The following is a 17,339-nucleotide window of genomic DNA, read 5'->3' on the forward strand; positions in this document are numbered from 1 at the left end:
AACTGGCACTTGTGCTAAGAACAATAATGTAGCACCTTATCTCTTCCAAAAAAAGAGAGAGCCAAATGTCTGAGCACTGCTGTAGGTTCGCATTTTGTGTTGAGTATTTCAATTTCATAAAATACAATTGTCATTTAAAAATAATAAAAAAATCACTTACTTTGCTAAAGATCAAACATAATGGAAATAATGTAAACATCCAAAATCTTGAATTCATTCCTAACTGGATTCATCTTTACAGGCAGGCAATAGCAAAATGTTAAGTCTCATAGTAGTCCAAAGAAACTCATGGAACAATGCATGCATTTTTGTTGACACAAAAAAAGACTGGACTGTAAGGAAGAGAACTACTTCAGTCATATCCCACTGTTATCGTGAAAGAATAATGTGCTATAATCCAATACCTAGGACAAGTGTATACCCCAACTGTAGAATAGCATCACTTAAACTGGAAACAACAGAATGGATTACTATAGGAAAATATTTATAAAATACTGTACACCGCTTCCTCAGTCGGCCAGCATATGTAAACAAACAGCTAAGTTCAGTTGAGTTTCAAAATATTATTAAAGTTCATTTATCTTATAATCTTTTGCATAACATGCCAGTTCATCTTTCACACTATCACAACTCACCTGTCACAGCCCACAGTGGCTCATTAGAGGTTTATACATCAGCTCATACAGACATTTAAGTGGAGCTATACAGAGAAATGTGTGCAACATACCAAACTTACACACTGTGACCAGAAATGCATATTCCATATGTAAGCTAATAATTGGATAGTGGAACTTAATGCTCGATGCAACATGTGCTATTTTATTGAATGTTACAGATTTACAAACAAGACCTTATAATGTAATATTAAAACTGTCCTGTAACCTTCACTAATATTACCACATGTCACAACTATACTGGTTTATCTATGGGAGATATGTATATATGTGTGTATATATATCTATTTCATAAGCTATCATTTGATACAGAATATGTCATATGGCACATGCTATAGCTACATGATGATGGATGATAAGACTTCTACTCTCACTAAATGGTCATAATAATATCGGGAGTGGGAAATCTGGTCCCATTGCGAGGAATGGGTGTTTTACCATCAGATTCAAAAAGGAGCAGTTTGATGCAATGTGTAAAAACCAGGTGAAGATAAAATAATCTAACATCCATCATAATATATTCTATAGACACCACATTGTAGAATAAATGGGAAACATTCAGGAAAAGTAGCGTTCTGACATCTTGCAATCACACTTTTAACATCTGAATTTACATTTTATATATAATGGCAAATTTTAAGAGGTAAATAAAGTGTCCTGTTTCATTTTACCTGGAATTTGTGCTCCAGATCAATAAAGTGCTGTATCCTAAACATTTATACAGCTTCTGGGTTTGGCAAATTCCTTTACCCTGACAAACTAAGAGATGAAATCTACCCCAGAGGAGAGCCCTATGCCTTGAACTAATTCACTAAGCGCTGTTGAGGAATTTCTAATGAATCTGAAGTTCCTCTAGAGTAGGTCAGTAATACGGTGAAGGTGGAAGAGTCCACAAACAGTTTTAGCAGACATTCGTAAAAGTAACAAAGAAAACAAAGTGAGAATATCCCCCTCTACTCACCAAGGATAGATAGATTTGGAGAAGCCTTAGGAAAAGGCTGCTAACAAAAGTTGGCACATTTGAAGCAGATTGTTAAACACAAGTTCCTTTGCCCCTGGGCGTTTTGCTGATGTTCAACAATCAGCCTGTCACAAGCATGCTTCATAATGCACAGAAAGGTTTCTGACCTTTCTCGGTGTTGCCATGTGACCGTAACGCTGCACATGGACAGCAAGGCAATTGCATAAACGTGGTGTCTTGGTGGAGTTTAGCTCATTGAAAGCCTGATCAAATAGAAGAACGCAAGGAACACGTTGGTGCAGGAAGTAGGAAACACATTGTGCTTAAAGTCCCCATGCTGCATTTCTTTATTTCCTGAACTTTCCAACGTAGTGACTCAGTACCTAAAGGTTTTCACCTTCTTTGCCTCTTTTCTTGAGGCTGATGATTATTTTTATGTCTGGATTTGTTGCCTTTCAGACTTAGCTCTCATACAGTGCTCAGAGCCTCCCAGGGTGAGATCCCAGTGAGAAAATGTCAGCCTGCATTTTCAAAGCTGCCTTAGAGATTTGGAAGATAATTCCCATTTAAATAATGGGAAGTACGTACCCCACTCACATGTGTTCGTTTTTAATAACAAAAAGGAGCTGGTTCTACACAGATGTTGGTCATTGTAGAGATGTTTTAATTTTTAATAGCACTAGCTTCAACTCTTTACAAGCTTAAAAGTTGTGCCTTCAGAAAGGATGTGAAACTTTGATCCAGTTGCAGTTTATGCTTCTCCACCCTTTTCCTATCTTCTGCATACCCTTCCACCTGTGACCACTGTGATATCTTCTCGTGAGAAGTTTGAACCTCTGGTTGACATTGTGACCCTTGGAACAAGGGTGGGGTCAGTGGAGTTAGGACTGTCTTCGACCAAAACCCATAACTGCTCTACCATTCAGGTATACCTTCTCCTACTAAAATGCACGTTGTGTGATATGCTGCTGAACGGTGGAAGCCTAGTTGCAACTGATGGCTTTTGCTGTTTAAAGACACCTACAGTTTCACTTTGGTTCTTTAACTTACCTTAAAAGCATGTACACGTTTTAGTGTTTCCCAGTCCTCTGCCAAGAACATTTTCCCTTAAGCAACTTCAGTCTAATTGCATTAATCTGGATTCAGACTGCTTGATAAAGCTTGTGTACTTTGACATGTTCAAATATGGCCATGTCCTCATGAAAAAAAAAAAAAAAGTTGTATATTTTTAGGTGATGTGAAAAATTGACAGCTCATATGGAACAGCAAGAAGAGCCTGGTAGCAGCCTGGTGGATAAATCTCCCCAATTTGTATATGTAATTAAGTGGATCAGTGAGAACCCGACAATATTACTGTGCTCTGCTCTGATCACCCTGTTCTTACTGTTCCATCACATCCTCTGATTTAGTGAGACAACATACTGATGACAAATGTGGTAAAAAAATAAATATATACTATTCCGCTTAATTACATTCATCCTGAGCTTGCTCAGCTGTGCTAGAATCTAGAATGCCTGTTTTATACAGGAAATCACCTGATATTTTAAGATAAATTCTTCCTCCATTTAAGTTGCAGTACAAAAGGCATTTCATTTCCCTTTCTGCTCTTGAAAATATAAACTTTTCGTGGCACTAGAAGTTGATACAAAAAGAGACAAGTGAACGTTATGGTTGTTATCTTGTTCATCTTTCTTCATTTCCACAAGTGTGGGATGCAAGGGATTTGGGAGACTTTAGGTTGTTTGCTGCCAGTTCCTACAGAAATAACAAATGCTTTTCATCAGTCATCACAACGGTGAAACAGATGAAAAAGAAGTCGTGATTGAAGTTTAGAACATCTAATTTGTACATCTCTTTTTGCCAGTTAATTTCTGCATCCTAAAAACTTGAATAATGATCAAAGATCTTAGGATGCCTTCTAATAAAAGGCAGATTTCTGAACCTACTCATTTATTTCTTGTGACTTCATAAAGGGGGCTTGTTATTCCTGTTGTTTACTGAAGTCTTTGTAAAGCTTTCATCCCTCCCTTTTTCCTTAAGTGCAAATGTCAACTGGGTCAAGATGCAGTAACTCAGTGGGCGATGCTGAGACTGACAAAGTGCTCCCTTGACCGGTGGCGAATGCCAACTGGAGTTGACACGGGGTGACGTGAGTTTTTTTTTTTTTAAATTCTGCTAAGAAAAATGGACTGGAGAGCGGATGACCCTTAGACTGCCGGTGAGCTTTGTCTAGGCCTAGCTGTGCTTGCTTTCAAAGCTGCGGAAGGCTCCTGTTCTTGACAGTCTCCTCATGGACAGGTTGTCCCCTCTGCTCTCTGGTCGCGAGGACTTACTCCTCTGGAAGGGGTTTCGCAGGCCTGTTGTGTTTCGCTGCCTGTCAAGTTTGTCGCTGATAGAGTAGCTCTTCCGCGTGTGCTGTGCATACAACATGTTGGACTCCTCTGCAGAGTAGCTGTTGGCCCGCTCTATTTTTGGAAGTGGGATGCTGTTGGCCAGAGTTCTCGTAGCATTGCTGTCTTGAGGAGATAAGGGGATCCCCTTCTTGTCTTTGGCCTCAATATCCTCATGATCAGAGCTTGGGTGGCTTAGTTCAGCTTCTCTTTCTGGGTGGCAGCATCCTAAGTCTTCCACTTTGCCCCCAAGACTTCCAGGGAAACTGGCCCTCTCTGCAATGGCCTGGGGAGCGCTCACACACCTTGTGTCTATGCAGTCCGTAATGCTTGTGTACTCTGCTGTTTTGACTGGGACGCCAAGGCTGCTGAAGTAGCTTCGAGATGGAGAGAACATAAAACTGTGAGATTTCACAATTGGCGTTTCCTCCAGAATAAATGGAGTCGTAGCCAGATAACGACTGCTTTTAGATCGCTCTAAAGTGTGATACAAGGGAGGGTCTGAATCCCAGGGGATTTGGCAATCTGTGATTTGTGAATAGTCTGAAGAAAATGCTCTTGTTTCTATTCCAGAGGTTTCCTCGTAATCAAGACTCCTGCCAGAAATTTTTTCGCCAGGTGTAGTGCTAATGTACGCACTGTTAGCTAAAATGGAAGAGGCTATGTGAGCCTGCAGAGCTGCATCTCCGGTACCAAGAATATTTATGGAGCTGTCGAGAGGCTCTGTGTCAGAATGCATCTCATCCATGGCAGAAACGTAGATGTCTATACAAGACGAAGGCCTTCTGGAGTCTGGGGCAATTGACAAAGTGCTGGTAGGGGCTAAGGGAACCTTTCCTTCTTTTGCTATTGAGTGGGAACTGATAGCCCTATGCAGGCTGGGAGATCTTTCCTTAAAAATGCTTTCAAACTTTTCCAAACCACACTTGTCCTTCATATTTGTTGCATAGAAAGAGTGGCTTCGCATGCGGGGCGTGATTGTAGGAGACGTTGGGGACATGGACTCCTCTCCCGTGGGATCTATGCTCTCTTGAAGCTTGTAAGTATTTCCTTCCTGACTGTTGAAGCTACTCTGCCTCACAATGTAGGCTGCATCAGTACAGTCGGATGAGGTCCTGGATCGTATCTTGGTCGTCTCACCTCTCTCTATGCCCGTCAGTTTTTCCAGGGCGGTAACCATCCGTCCCATCATATCTTCCAGCTGAGCAAGCCTGATGTCAACAGTCTGCAGAGAGGCCTTCATGCAGTGCTCTCGCTCATTTACTTCTTCCAGTCTCATGGCCATGTTCTCTACCCTTAAAAAGGGGAAGAATTAAACAGATTAATTTCTACAAAGCAGTAATATTCAACTAATAGGTCACCGAAACAAACAGGAACAATTAGGTCTTAAAATTCAAAGCCAATCTACACCACCTCATCTGCTTCAAAACCCTGCTAAAAGAGGTTCAGCAAACAAACACCACTCACTCAGGAAACTGCTCCAGTGGGTTAAACTAGGGGTGTTAGTTAATGTTAAGCTAGTTAATAACTAGGCTGTGTTAATGTAGATAGGGGTTTGGGTGTGCCCTATCCCAGGGACAGGGGTTATTACGGAAATGTTACTATGATCTGCTGCCTCTGTGCTGCCAAAGCTTCTAATCAGGTTGTTATGAATGAGTAATACTTAGAGCAGATGCCACATGACATTGTCCCCAGTTGTGCCAGAGGCAGGACCACCACCGTTAACTGCAGAACTTAATGAAGGAATGAAAAGTGGGCAATATGCCATAGAAGGAGGGTAACATCCTATTTTTTTTCTGGTGTTTGCACCAGATTTACACCAGCTAGTGCTGTGTGTAGACCTAAAGAGATAGTTTCTTTCTTCTCTGATTAATTTTTAGCTCAGATATATAGAAAAAAAATGTATTAGCTATTGTATTGAATGTAGGTAACATGAAGTAAAGTATGCATGAAAACTGCAGGGAGGAGAACACTGATCAAACCAAATACAGCCTACAATAGGGTACACACATTAAGTTTGCTGCATTACTGTGATTGCATTTTGGGCCATCTGTGTTAATAGTTTAGCGATTGAAATGATGGATTTTAAAGTTATTTATTAGCTACCTATCATATTATATAAATAAAAGTTAGATTAAAGTATCAATAGGTAATAATTGAATGTGCAATACTAATTTAAACTTCAGTATATCTGTTCTACACTGTTGATTTGTCTTATTTTAAAACGTTTTCAACTTTAAGTGAATTGTGTACTAATTTATGCCTATGGCTTTCAAATATTCCAATTTTCTGGCTTCTAAAACATGTCTACTGAAGGATTCATATGAAGTCCTCTAATTTTACACAATGAAATTGCCTTTAGCACATATGAAATTTCTTCTCATAACTATTTTCTCTAGTTGTAGTCCCTAGGGTAGCCCAGGGACTCCATTGTCTGCCAAAGAAGTATTAAAAGCAACACATTTATATAGTTATCTTTGTCTGGTTTTTAACATTACAATTCTGTTTTTTCCCATTCCTGTGGACGCTGAGAAATGAGCAGAGAAGTGACAAATACCAAATCGCAGGATTTCCACACTTTTCTCTTCACAAGTATCTTACTCTCTGCCTGTTAGTGCAATTCATACTGAGATGTTAATAGGCACCCTGTCAATCGTAGCCAGGATTTCTGATGAGATAAATATCATCTTCAACTACTGCTAGTTGAATCTCCAACAGGACGAGTGACCTGGAACTGGCAACACCATGAACACTCTTACTTGCCCAGAGGGAAGCCAGATTTTAGCAATGAATTGGGCGGCATTAATGCCTTGTTAATTAATGCAAAGAACTCCAGCTGGTGAAACGCTGAGGTCTGACTACCTTGTGGTGATGAGCAAGAGCAACACGCCTGCACAGGAGAGGAGGGAGGAGTGTGACACCACTCGCGACAGCAAGTCTCACATTCCTGTGAAACATGGGCTTTTTCTGTTGAAGACTGTGAGCTTTGAAAGCACAAACACAGCAAATCAAATGTGAAGCAGTAACTGCATTTCTGTCATAAGACTTCAATACATGAATGATCAAGTAATCACCACTAAGAAATGAACTGGTAGTTTTGAAGAATCTCATTCTACTCATTATCATTTAGGCACCAGTCTACCTCTAGTTCTACCAACTTCTCCAACAAAAGAGATTAACGTTTTTTGCAAGCACAGGATATAATTCCATAATGAGAGAGCAGTTTATATGGGAAGCAGCTGAATTTTCCCTCATGTTATTACTTATCTGAACTGCTATTTTATAAAAGCAATTACACTTTTGAAATATTTATCAGCTAATAATTGAGTGCCTCGTCACATATTCAAGTTCTGAAACAACTGCTCCAAGATGATGAACAGATACAACATCACAATTTTAGGACTGTCAAATATATGGAACAATTTGAGAAACTTCCTGGATTTTACTTGATGAATGCCCAGATTATGACCAACAGAAAACGTTCACCCCAGCAAGAGTTACTCAAAAACTGGAATGATTTTTTTTTTTTTTTTGCTTGCTTATTTTGAGAGATGTACACAAATTTTTAATGCAAGCATAGCCAGTTGAATTATTGCACTTAATTTACATATTTATATCAGGAATATGAGTAGAACTGTCCATAGTGAGATAAGTTTTGCATCCTGCATTCGCGTGGGGGCTATGCAATGCTACTGAGCCCAACTTACACATCCTAAGGAGAACCTAGAGTCATACCTTGCTGGGACACGTTCATATATTTGTCCTGCCTTCCCTGAACATGATCTATTAGCTACCGTGAGAGGCACAGAGTGTAAGGCTGGTGGTATTGCTGGCCAAGATGAAGACAGACTTTTGAGTTACATGGTCTGTTGGTTGCTATGGAAGTAATCAGAGATGGGATTGCATTGATAGTACTGGGAAATTTATATAGACACTCAACAAGATAAGGTTAGTGCAGTATAGGTTCAGAAACCAGGGATAACCAGACATGTATGTGCATAGATAACTGAGAAGTACAGACATGTATTTACACTGGAAAGCTTGAGTGATGATTATCTCCTCCAAACTCAAAGCTATTAGCTGAATTTAGTCACCTGTTATTATACATATTGCATATGGCCACTCCCAGATTTTTTAACAAATATTTATTCTTTTAATTAGTGATATTCTCTTATATTAATTTGATGTTCAGTTCTGCAATCATTCATCACACAGAACAGTACCATGCTCTGGGAGTAATCCTACGAGAAATATGATAAAGTTACATCAGCCAAACACTGTAGATGTAAGAGAAATACAGTTATAATTTTGTCTTTAAAATGTTTTAATAAGTGAAATTTTCAATTTTCCCATATTGTTGGATGATCTTGCACTCAGAGAATAGGCAACTAGAGCTATATTTCCTTCAGGAACAGTTTTGAATTAGTACACTACTTCAAAATAAGAATGCCCAAGTTTTGCTTTGTTTTTTTTCTCCCCATGTGTATTGGGGATAGTATAAACCTTTTGGCAAATCTCACAATATCCATGTATGATGCCTCCATCGCACCTGTGCATTTCCTTACAGCAAGATTTATCCAATGTATGAGAAGGTGCCAAGCCATCCTAACAGATGGGAATGAGAACAGAAAAGGAGGAGGATACATGTAAAATGTGCATGAAGTATTTTTATTCAGTAACCAGGAAAAAAAGAAAAGGTCAGAACTGGGAACCTGGCAAAGAATTTGTATTACCTATGACAAGCCTGTTTAATTATGGTTTGGGAGATGATAGCTCTTGCTGGCATTCATTTTAGTTATATTTATTTTTAACCTTTGCACATCAGTTTGTCAATAATTTAATTGAAGTAATGATTTAATGGGAGTAAGGCACTCCTTTCAGAAGCAGGTGTCATAATTGAATGCTGGAATTAGCATCACAAGTCCCTTTGTTGAACTATGTCCATTTTTAAGGCATCATTTATACTCAAAATCCATTTCAACTACTAGAAAGGCTGTAGACACTGAAAGTCACTTACAGGGGTATCCACCCTGCTTGTTATAGGTGCCTGTAAAATGGTTTTATTTAAATAAAACATAGACAGCAGTTCCCAAGCCTGTAACTGGCTATTGGTGCTTTGCCTGACATCTCTTGGTAAAGCATTGCTGATGCAAGGGGCCAGCCAATTTTCCCAGGTGCGGTGGTTTCTGCAGGCTAAGGACATTGGGTTGTCCTGGCTGCGTTCCCATCTGGAGCCTAAGACCACTTAACTCTTTGTGACCACAGAGAGATGCTGCCGGATTCATAGACCTTTCCTACTGCCACTCTGCATGTATGGCTGGATCTCCTGGGCTCAGCAGAGGCCTTTTTACCAACCCTAACCTACTTATGCGCACTTCAGCCTGCCATCTCTCAAATCAAGATAATAACTATGTCTTCATTTGCACGGATGCTGTTAGTGAAATTGCACTGCAGACTATAGTGCTGTAGTAATGGACACCATATAGTACCAAAGATGACATAATAACAACTACTTCAACCAGCTTATCTGCTTTTTAAATACTGTTAGGACGTGGCCTGGCTCCCCTTGGAATCAACAAGAGGTTTTGCATTGGGTTTGAAATAGTTAAGACCTGTCCATATGGATAAATGCCTACTGAAGAGACTGTCTCAGTGGCTTCATGCCAGATCAAGAAAAATAGTGCGGTCTTTTTTTATCATATTATACATGTCTCTGTGCTGGTCAAAATGTGCCACTGAAAGTTTCACCATGATTAGAAAGGAAGGCTTTCCAGGAAAAGTTGTGATTCTTCTTCTGCAATGAAGTGAATTTGTCCCATTTTGCTTTCATCACTGGTCTCCAGGAGATCCACCAAGATGTGCCTCAGCTGATAAATGCAGTTAAGGGAGACACCTTACAGCTTTGTACCACTTTGTATTTTTCTGCCTAGTCAGTCACTTCCTCTGATGTATATCACCAATCTGCTGCTGCTTCCATGTGCCTTTGTGAGATCCTAGCTTCTGAACTACTCCTGCAAGTTGCTTAGTACCTGGGGTCAGGGAAGGACAAACATCGTGTCATTTTCATGCTTTAATTTCTGAATGTGAAAGGATCAGGTAAAGGAGAGATTCTGTGTGGTGATACCAAATCTGGACACCTCCATGGTGTTCTTTGTTACAAGAGAAGTAAGGTGATTGCTGAAGCAAGACAGACCCAAAGGATGCCAGGGTGGACTGTTCCAACATGAGAGTATAAACTACAGCTTGTTGTAGGAGGGTTAGACAAGATGCTGTGGTCCTGACCCAACATGGCCACTGACCACTTAGCTGAAATAATTCATTTACACCCAAGTCAATGCAGCAAGAAACAGGATCTCTCGTTGCTTTGTTTTTCCAACCTCCTAACCTGCCTCTGGGACCCATCTAGGCTGAGCCTCACAGCAAGATTCTGTTCCCACCTCCCATTTCCTTCCCAGTGGTAGCCCTGTACTCTCTCTTCCAGGCGTACTGGGCTTCACACCTATGGCATGCAGCTGTTCTTCCTCCAAGCAGAACCTGCATCACTCCGATAAATCCAGCTGCAAGTAAGAGCTGCTCAAGCAAGAGGTGAGCATATTACAGATGCGCGGTGGAGAGGGAAGTCAGTGAGCAGTCCAGGTCCAAGTGCAGGTACGTTACACAGGGCTTGTCCCCAGCCCTTTCTTCTCCTTGACCTTAACAGCATCCTCAGCTTCCTGCAAATGTAAGGCCTTCGTGGGGAACTTCACTCACATTTGCAGGGTTTTCTGGTTCAATTTTACAGCGTGTAAAGCTGAGTTAATTGGATAGATGGTTAAGCTGATATCTCATAGCTATAATGTAGGTATTGTGCTTGGTCTACTACTACATGACTGGACATTGGAAGAGAAACTGTGTAGTCTTGCATCTTCTCTGCTTTCTTCGCTTTACGTCTTATTAATTGTACAAAGATATCTCTATGTAGAAAGTATAAAGTGCAAATCTGGAATTTAAATATTTGAATGTTCCACAGGCTAGAAAAAAGAAGTTTTGTGTTTTAGATTAAGAACACTTCAAGGGACACTTCCCTGGCCATAATTGCAGGCAAAATGATAGACCTGGGCATCTAGTTTTTAAAATGTGTGTTATTTAAGATACTTAGATATCCCTGATTCCTCAAACATCTTTAAAGCATTCCTTGGATCTTTGAAGTATTTGCATTGCCTTGTGTGGTAGAGCACTGCAGTTGGTTTGGCAAGGAGAGAAGAGAGCTATTATGAGATGAGAACTGCATTCACCTGGGATTTCATTGCTGCAAGTCTGTGGAAAGGGACCTGGGAGTCCTGGTGGACAACAGGATCACCATGAATCAGCAATGTGCCCTGGAGGCCAAGAAGGCGAATGGCATCCTGGGGTGCATCAAGAAGAGTGTGGCCAGTAGGTCGAGGGAGGTCATCCTCCCCCTCTACCCTGCCCTGGTGAGGCCACATCTGGAGTAATGTGTCCAGTTCTGGGCTCCCCAGTTCAAGAAAGACAGGGATCTGCTGGAGAGGGTCCAGCAAAGGGCTACAAAGATGATTAGGGGATTAGAACATCTCTCATATGAGGAAAGGCTGAGGGACTCGGGTCTTTTTAGTCTAGAGAAAAGAAGATCGAGGGGGGATCTTATTAATACTTACAAACACTTAAAGGGAGGGTACCACGGGGATGGGAACAATCTTTTTTCAGTGGTGCCCAGTGATAGGACGAGGGGTAACAGGCACAAACTTGAACATAGGAAGTTCCATCTTAGCATGAGGAGGAACTTCTTTACCTTGAGGGTAGTGGAGCACTGGAACAGGCTGCCCAGAGAGGTGGTGGAGTCTCCCACTCTGGAGACATTCAAAACCCACCTGGACGCTGTCCTGTGCAACCTGCTGTAGGTGACCCTGCTCTGGTGAGGGGGTTGGACTAGATGATCTCCAGAGGGCCCTTCCAACCCTGACCATCCTGTGATTCTGTGGTTCTCTAATTCTGTGATTCTGTGCTTGTGCCCGGGAGTGGCCTCTGTACCCCATGGGGTCGCTGCCTGGGTCTCCCTTACAGAGCTGGGTTATGCTGCTTTCCACATTACACTGTTGGCTAAGGTAAACAGATTTTTAAAGAACTATTTCTCTGTGGGGCTCAGGTGCTTGTCTTCATTTGGGATTCATAATCATGAACTCTCTTCTGGAACGAGGTACTTTAAGTGGTTTATTTAAAATAGAGGTAAGGGCTATTTTCCTATAAAACAGGGCCAGCATAGAGTGCAAAGGCAGACTGTTATGTATTAATTTCCAAGGACTTAGAGCACTTTCCTAACGTAGGAGAGGTCCCAGCTAGATTTATTATTTAGCTTCTTATTTACAGAGGCTTCAAGCATACCTCTTCTTTCCTTGGCCACCAAAAGGAAAGCTGTGCCTGAACAGAGATTTGAACCTGCATCTATGATTTTCAGGTTATTTCTCTGACCACTGGACCATCAGAACACAAGAACAAAAGGCACTCAGTTGGGCCACAGATCAATTTAGCTCACTGTCTTACTTTGAAGCGTATGTAATTCTTCCACCCTTATATTCTTCAGTCTCTAAACATTTTCTGCTCAGGAATTTCATCGGCTCAGTATGATCTCTATGTATTTAGCAGTCCTAACTGGATTTCTCTTCCATAAGCTTGTCTAGTCTCTGTTTGAACCCATGTGGACTTTTAGCTGACATCATCAGCTTCTGTTAGACCTCATCATCTTTCAAGAATTTTCTCTGTTTCACTACTTACTGCATGAAAAAAATAACTTATTTTCGTTTATTTTGAACCTGGGCTCCTGCTAGATTAATCTGTTGCTTCCCTGTATCTTATTCTGGGAGAGACAGCAAACAATTGATTTCTACTCATGCTCTCTTTGCACTCATAATTATATAGACCTCTATCATTTCATTCCTCATTTGTCTCTTCCAGACCAAGTAGAGCTGGATTACTTGGTCATTCTTTATAAGGAAGCCATTCCATGCCTTACCGTACTTCCCCTCTAATATCCTTTTCTAAAATACGTGCTTTAGGAGTGCTGTTTTTAGTAATGCAGATGATTAAAGGGTATTATATCTGCTAATCCTGCTCTGGGGTAGATTTATTTCAAAACCAAATTAAAAGTGTGTTTCCTTGCCTACAGAAAACATATTTTAGGCGTAGCTGCATCAGGGGCAGTGCTAGAAGATTATGTGTAAGGAGAAGAGTGTTATATCTGTGTAATCGATTACGATGACAACTCAACTGACCTCTGTTATTCAAGTTAAAGTGGAGTATTCAGGGAATGGAGTATTCAGCGGTTCATAGGTTTTATGAATATCTGACAGGATATTGCCCTAAAATATTTATTGGTAACAGTGCTACAAATCAAACAACAAACTGTCTTCAAAATTTAACTCTGTTGCCTAGCTGCTGTGTGATGAAAGCATATAAGTACCACAGCAGATGAACAGATTTATGAATTTTTAGGACTGAAAAATTTGAAGCCTGGCAACTTCCACTAAATTAACATATTACCTTTGTCCTCTGTGCATTTTATTGCTGTAGGTGAAATGTCTAGTTCCTTTTAAATTAATGGCAAGATCCCTGTTGCTCTCAGTGAAATGAGATTACCTAGTAAGGCCGTCCTGAAACAAGTCTCGCCCTTTATCTGAATGGCTAGCAGGTCAGTGCTTAAGCCGTACTTTTCATTGAGGAACTCTCGTTTACCCTCCCCTTGTGTTCTGACCACTTGTACCCTTAAAGTTCTGCTTTAAGAACTGACATGCAAGGAAAATTTGTTTCTCACTATGTCAGTTGTGTTCTCATACAAGTAATACAATGTGAAAAGATTCATGTTTTCAAAACTTTGAGGAACATTTGCTTGAGCAAAAAAGGCAAAGAGAGAAAAGAAATTCACCCCCTTTTATCACTCTACTTTTTAGATAAGACTTATTAAAAAATACCTCAAATGTTTCCCTTTTCAAGAAAAAGAAAGGAAGGGTGAGAATGGCAACAGAAACACATTTCCAGATCAACTTATGAGAGAACAAACAAAAAAAGTGCACCTTTCTGAAGTGACACGGATTCTTTCATCATTGGAGGAATTGAATCTGTCATCCTTTTCTCTAAAATATTCTTCTATGCACTGCTCTTCAAAATCATGGACTTTTTTCAATTCATCCTCAGTTATGAAAAGTTCTGTGGAAACAATGGAAAAAGTGTGAATTTGGCAAAGATTAACACATTAAATTAAGTACATTCTTCTTAATGTGGAATTCATGGACTAAACTTTCAAATGCAGGCTTCAGATTTATCTGGCATTTTGGTATGAAAGCAGATAATTCAGCTAATTACCAAATTAGTGGCTGCAATTATATATGATTCTGGAGACAGAAACACTTAAGCAGGCAAACGCTGAGCAAACATGAATGTGTTTTGATTGCATGAGATCTAAACACAGCTGCTGGTCAGGTCCTGGAGAGATGGTGGGAGCCAAAGCCCACCTGTAACCTAATACAAATATAATCAAATTAGCAGACTGCTAGTAAAGGAGTCTGAGAGTACAGAGGGTCTATTTGACATGGCAAGAGCTGATATCTTCAGGCAGCAGTGAGGGCTGTGGCAGACAGTGTGATGCGAGCGGGAGGAAAGCAGACTGGTTGCACTTGCATCTCCGGTGCCATCACATGGCTCCAGCTCCCATGTCATAGAGAAGTGGGCTATGGCATGGGCTAGTGTTGGGAAGAGATGCACATCCCTTAGCTCCCTGCCTCTGGCATATACATTGGGGGAAGTGGAGATCTTCCACTTTGAAGAACTAGATAGAAAAGAGGAGAGAAAGTGTTATCTAAATAATCTGTCAGGTTTTCCATCATGCTTATGGGAGTTCATATTAAAGTGTCTGGAGAAACTACTCCTTCAGTCTGAGTCAGTGTCAAGGAGAGAATGTGTGTCTACAAAATAATTGCTTCTCACCATCTCTCAGCTTATCTAGGCAAAAAGTGTGTTGGGGGAAGTACGTGCTGTTTGCTCAAAAAGTAGGAATGCGCTCTTTCTGCATTTTCAGAAATAAAACTGAGATCTGGAAGTGCGATGGACTGTAAGAAGAATTCCAGCGATGGACTGTAAGAAGAATTCCAGCAATAACAGACCTCTAGCAACAGTAAAACAAACCGCTTTGCCTTGAAGGAACGAAGGGGGAACAACCCCCCGAAATCCCCCAAAACCATAGCCTCATTAACACTCTGAGGAGAACTAAGAGTTGGGCAATGCAGGTAAAGCTAACTAATTCAGGTATGATTTTTGTAGTTAAAAGTAGTTCTTTGCTGGAAAGGTTATCAAGGTGCTGGACTTCGCCTTCATTCATGTCAAACACTAGATATTGCCAAGGGCATTGGAAAGTCCCACTCCGTAAATTGTCTAAGGCTTACTTAATCCGTAGTCTCTCTCATCTGGGTCACTTTCATGCTTCCGCCATCTGCAGCAGAGGTGTTGGAATATCATAGTCATATGGCTGAAAATGATCAGAGGCGGTGGGAGAACAGGTCTTTCGTGAAATGTCATGATTAGCTGGTATCTTTGAAACTTCCATACTTGGTTGGATATGGATTTGACTTCAAAAAATGTATTGCTAGAAGGCAAGAAGAGGAAAATAACATAAGATTGGAGTCATTTTGGGTACTTTGCTGAAGACGATGTAAAAGCACCTTAACTAGACACATTTCACTAATGGTGGCAAATGTTTCCTTGTCACAAAAAGAGGAAGAAAACCAAAAGAAATTAGTAAGTTTGTGCTTCAGCAAAGTACGGTGGCAATCACCCATTTCAAAGTATCTTAATACTGTGGTATGTCTGCTCTGTACAACCACTAAGTCTTACAACAGCTCAAAGAGACAGCAAAGTGTTTTTTTTCTTGTTTTCCATATTGGGAGTGAATGTTGCCATGATTGACTTTTAAATTTTTTGGCTTCTCTGCCCTGATTCTCATCAGGTGTCTGTCCTTGGAAATGAGACAATGTGAAGAACTTGGCATTTACAAATTCCCTCTTACCCTCACATCCTCTGAAAATGGGTCTCAGCCAAAGTCTTCAGCTTAGCAGCCTTCTTATGATGTGAATAATGTCCACCCCTCCCAAGTCCATACTTTGCAATGTGTCACTCACTTGAAAACAGCAATGAGGAGGTTCACCAAAAGGATGTTTGCAACCAAGAGGTAACAGGCCATGATGGCAGGAACGATCCATGCTCCTGTCTTGCAGGGAGGTAGCTGGATTATTTTGCCATCTTCTCTGGTTTCATTTTGACCACAAGGAGCTGGGAACAAAAATGCAAAAAAAATGCAAAATGGGAATGAATCTTATTTTTTCAGTGCCTTTTACAGAAATATTTAAATATTTATAAAGGCCTGCCTGCCAAAGCAATATCTTCCAAATAACAGTGGCATTGATGCTCCCCCTAAGAAGTATGCGCTTGCTATCACAGATTTTCCAAGCTGCAGTTCTTGTTATTGTGTGTTATTTGCCATGAATATCAAGATACTCCCTTCAGAAATTACAGAAGATATGCCTGCTGTGAGTAAGCTGCCTGGTTACATACAGCTAAAATATCATGGTAATCTGGTAGTAATTAGTGGCTGTGCAAATAGAATGATCAAAATGTTTAATCTTGGAAAAAAGCTAATGTATTATTTTTTTTAATGGTGAAAACTTGGTCTTTTTTTGATTGATGGAGCGGGACGTGATAAATAGCATAAGGAAAAAGAAGTGCATGAAAGTAAATTAAAAAGTAGACATTTATTGCTGTGCCCTGCACTGCCCCGAGCCCCTCTGGGATATACTCGTAATGACTCGCTGCTATTAAGGACTTTTGACTGCATGCCTAGAAACAGTGGGGGAGATTATCAAGTCTTTACTGTACCAGGTAAGGGGACATGTAGGCAGCAGAGTTGCCACCTGTTTCTTCCCTGAATGCTTTGGAACCAAAATGTTCTCAGTATGAATGTTCTAGAACTGAAGTAAGGGGAAAGAAAACATCGTGAAATAGTTTTCCTTGCTTACTTTTTTTACATGCCTTCATATGCTGTGGTGGGTGATCTGCATTTGCAAGCGTGGGTTCAGTTTATGTCTTTCTAGCCTCAGTCCTAGTGGTCCTAAATACCTCTGTAATCAGCTCTTCAACAAATAATTGAAGAAGCAGCTTACATATACAAACCATCGTAGTAAGCGCAGCACTACAGTTAGCTTCTCCTTACCCCCTTCAAAAAGAAGTTTAAGTGAGGCATTTTCAGTGCTCAGCACTGGCTCAGTACCTGCTGAA

At 40.6% G+C, this 17,339-nt stretch overlaps 1 protein-coding gene across 1 annotated transcript in view; it reads right to left on the reverse strand.

The window, feature by feature from the left end:
- Positions 1 to 3,870: 3,870 nt before the first annotated feature.
- TRPM3 (transient receptor potential cation channel, subfamily M, member 3) overlaps positions 3,871 to 17,339 on the reverse strand; it is a 279,012-nt gene continuing 265,543 nt past the window's right edge. Inside the window, exons 23-26 of the mRNA XM_009886395.1 lie at positions 16,187 to 16,337; positions 15,455 to 15,654; positions 14,090 to 14,222; positions 3,871 to 5,320 (exon numbers count right to left, since the gene is read on the reverse strand). Coding sequence (XP_009884697.1) covers positions 3,871 to 5,320; positions 14,090 to 14,222; positions 15,455 to 15,654; positions 16,187 to 16,337 — 1,934 coding nt within the window. The remainder of the gene's footprint in view (positions 5,321 to 14,089; positions 14,223 to 15,454; positions 15,655 to 16,186; positions 16,338 to 17,339) is intronic.

The sequence above is a fragment of the Charadrius vociferus genome, unplaced genomic scaffold (genome assembly GCF_000708025.1).
Source record: "Charadrius vociferus isolate BGI_N301 unplaced genomic scaffold, ASM70802v2 scaffold505, whole genome shotgun sequence".
Taxonomy (NCBI): domain Eukaryota; kingdom Metazoa; phylum Chordata; class Aves; order Charadriiformes; family Charadriidae; genus Charadrius; species Charadrius vociferus.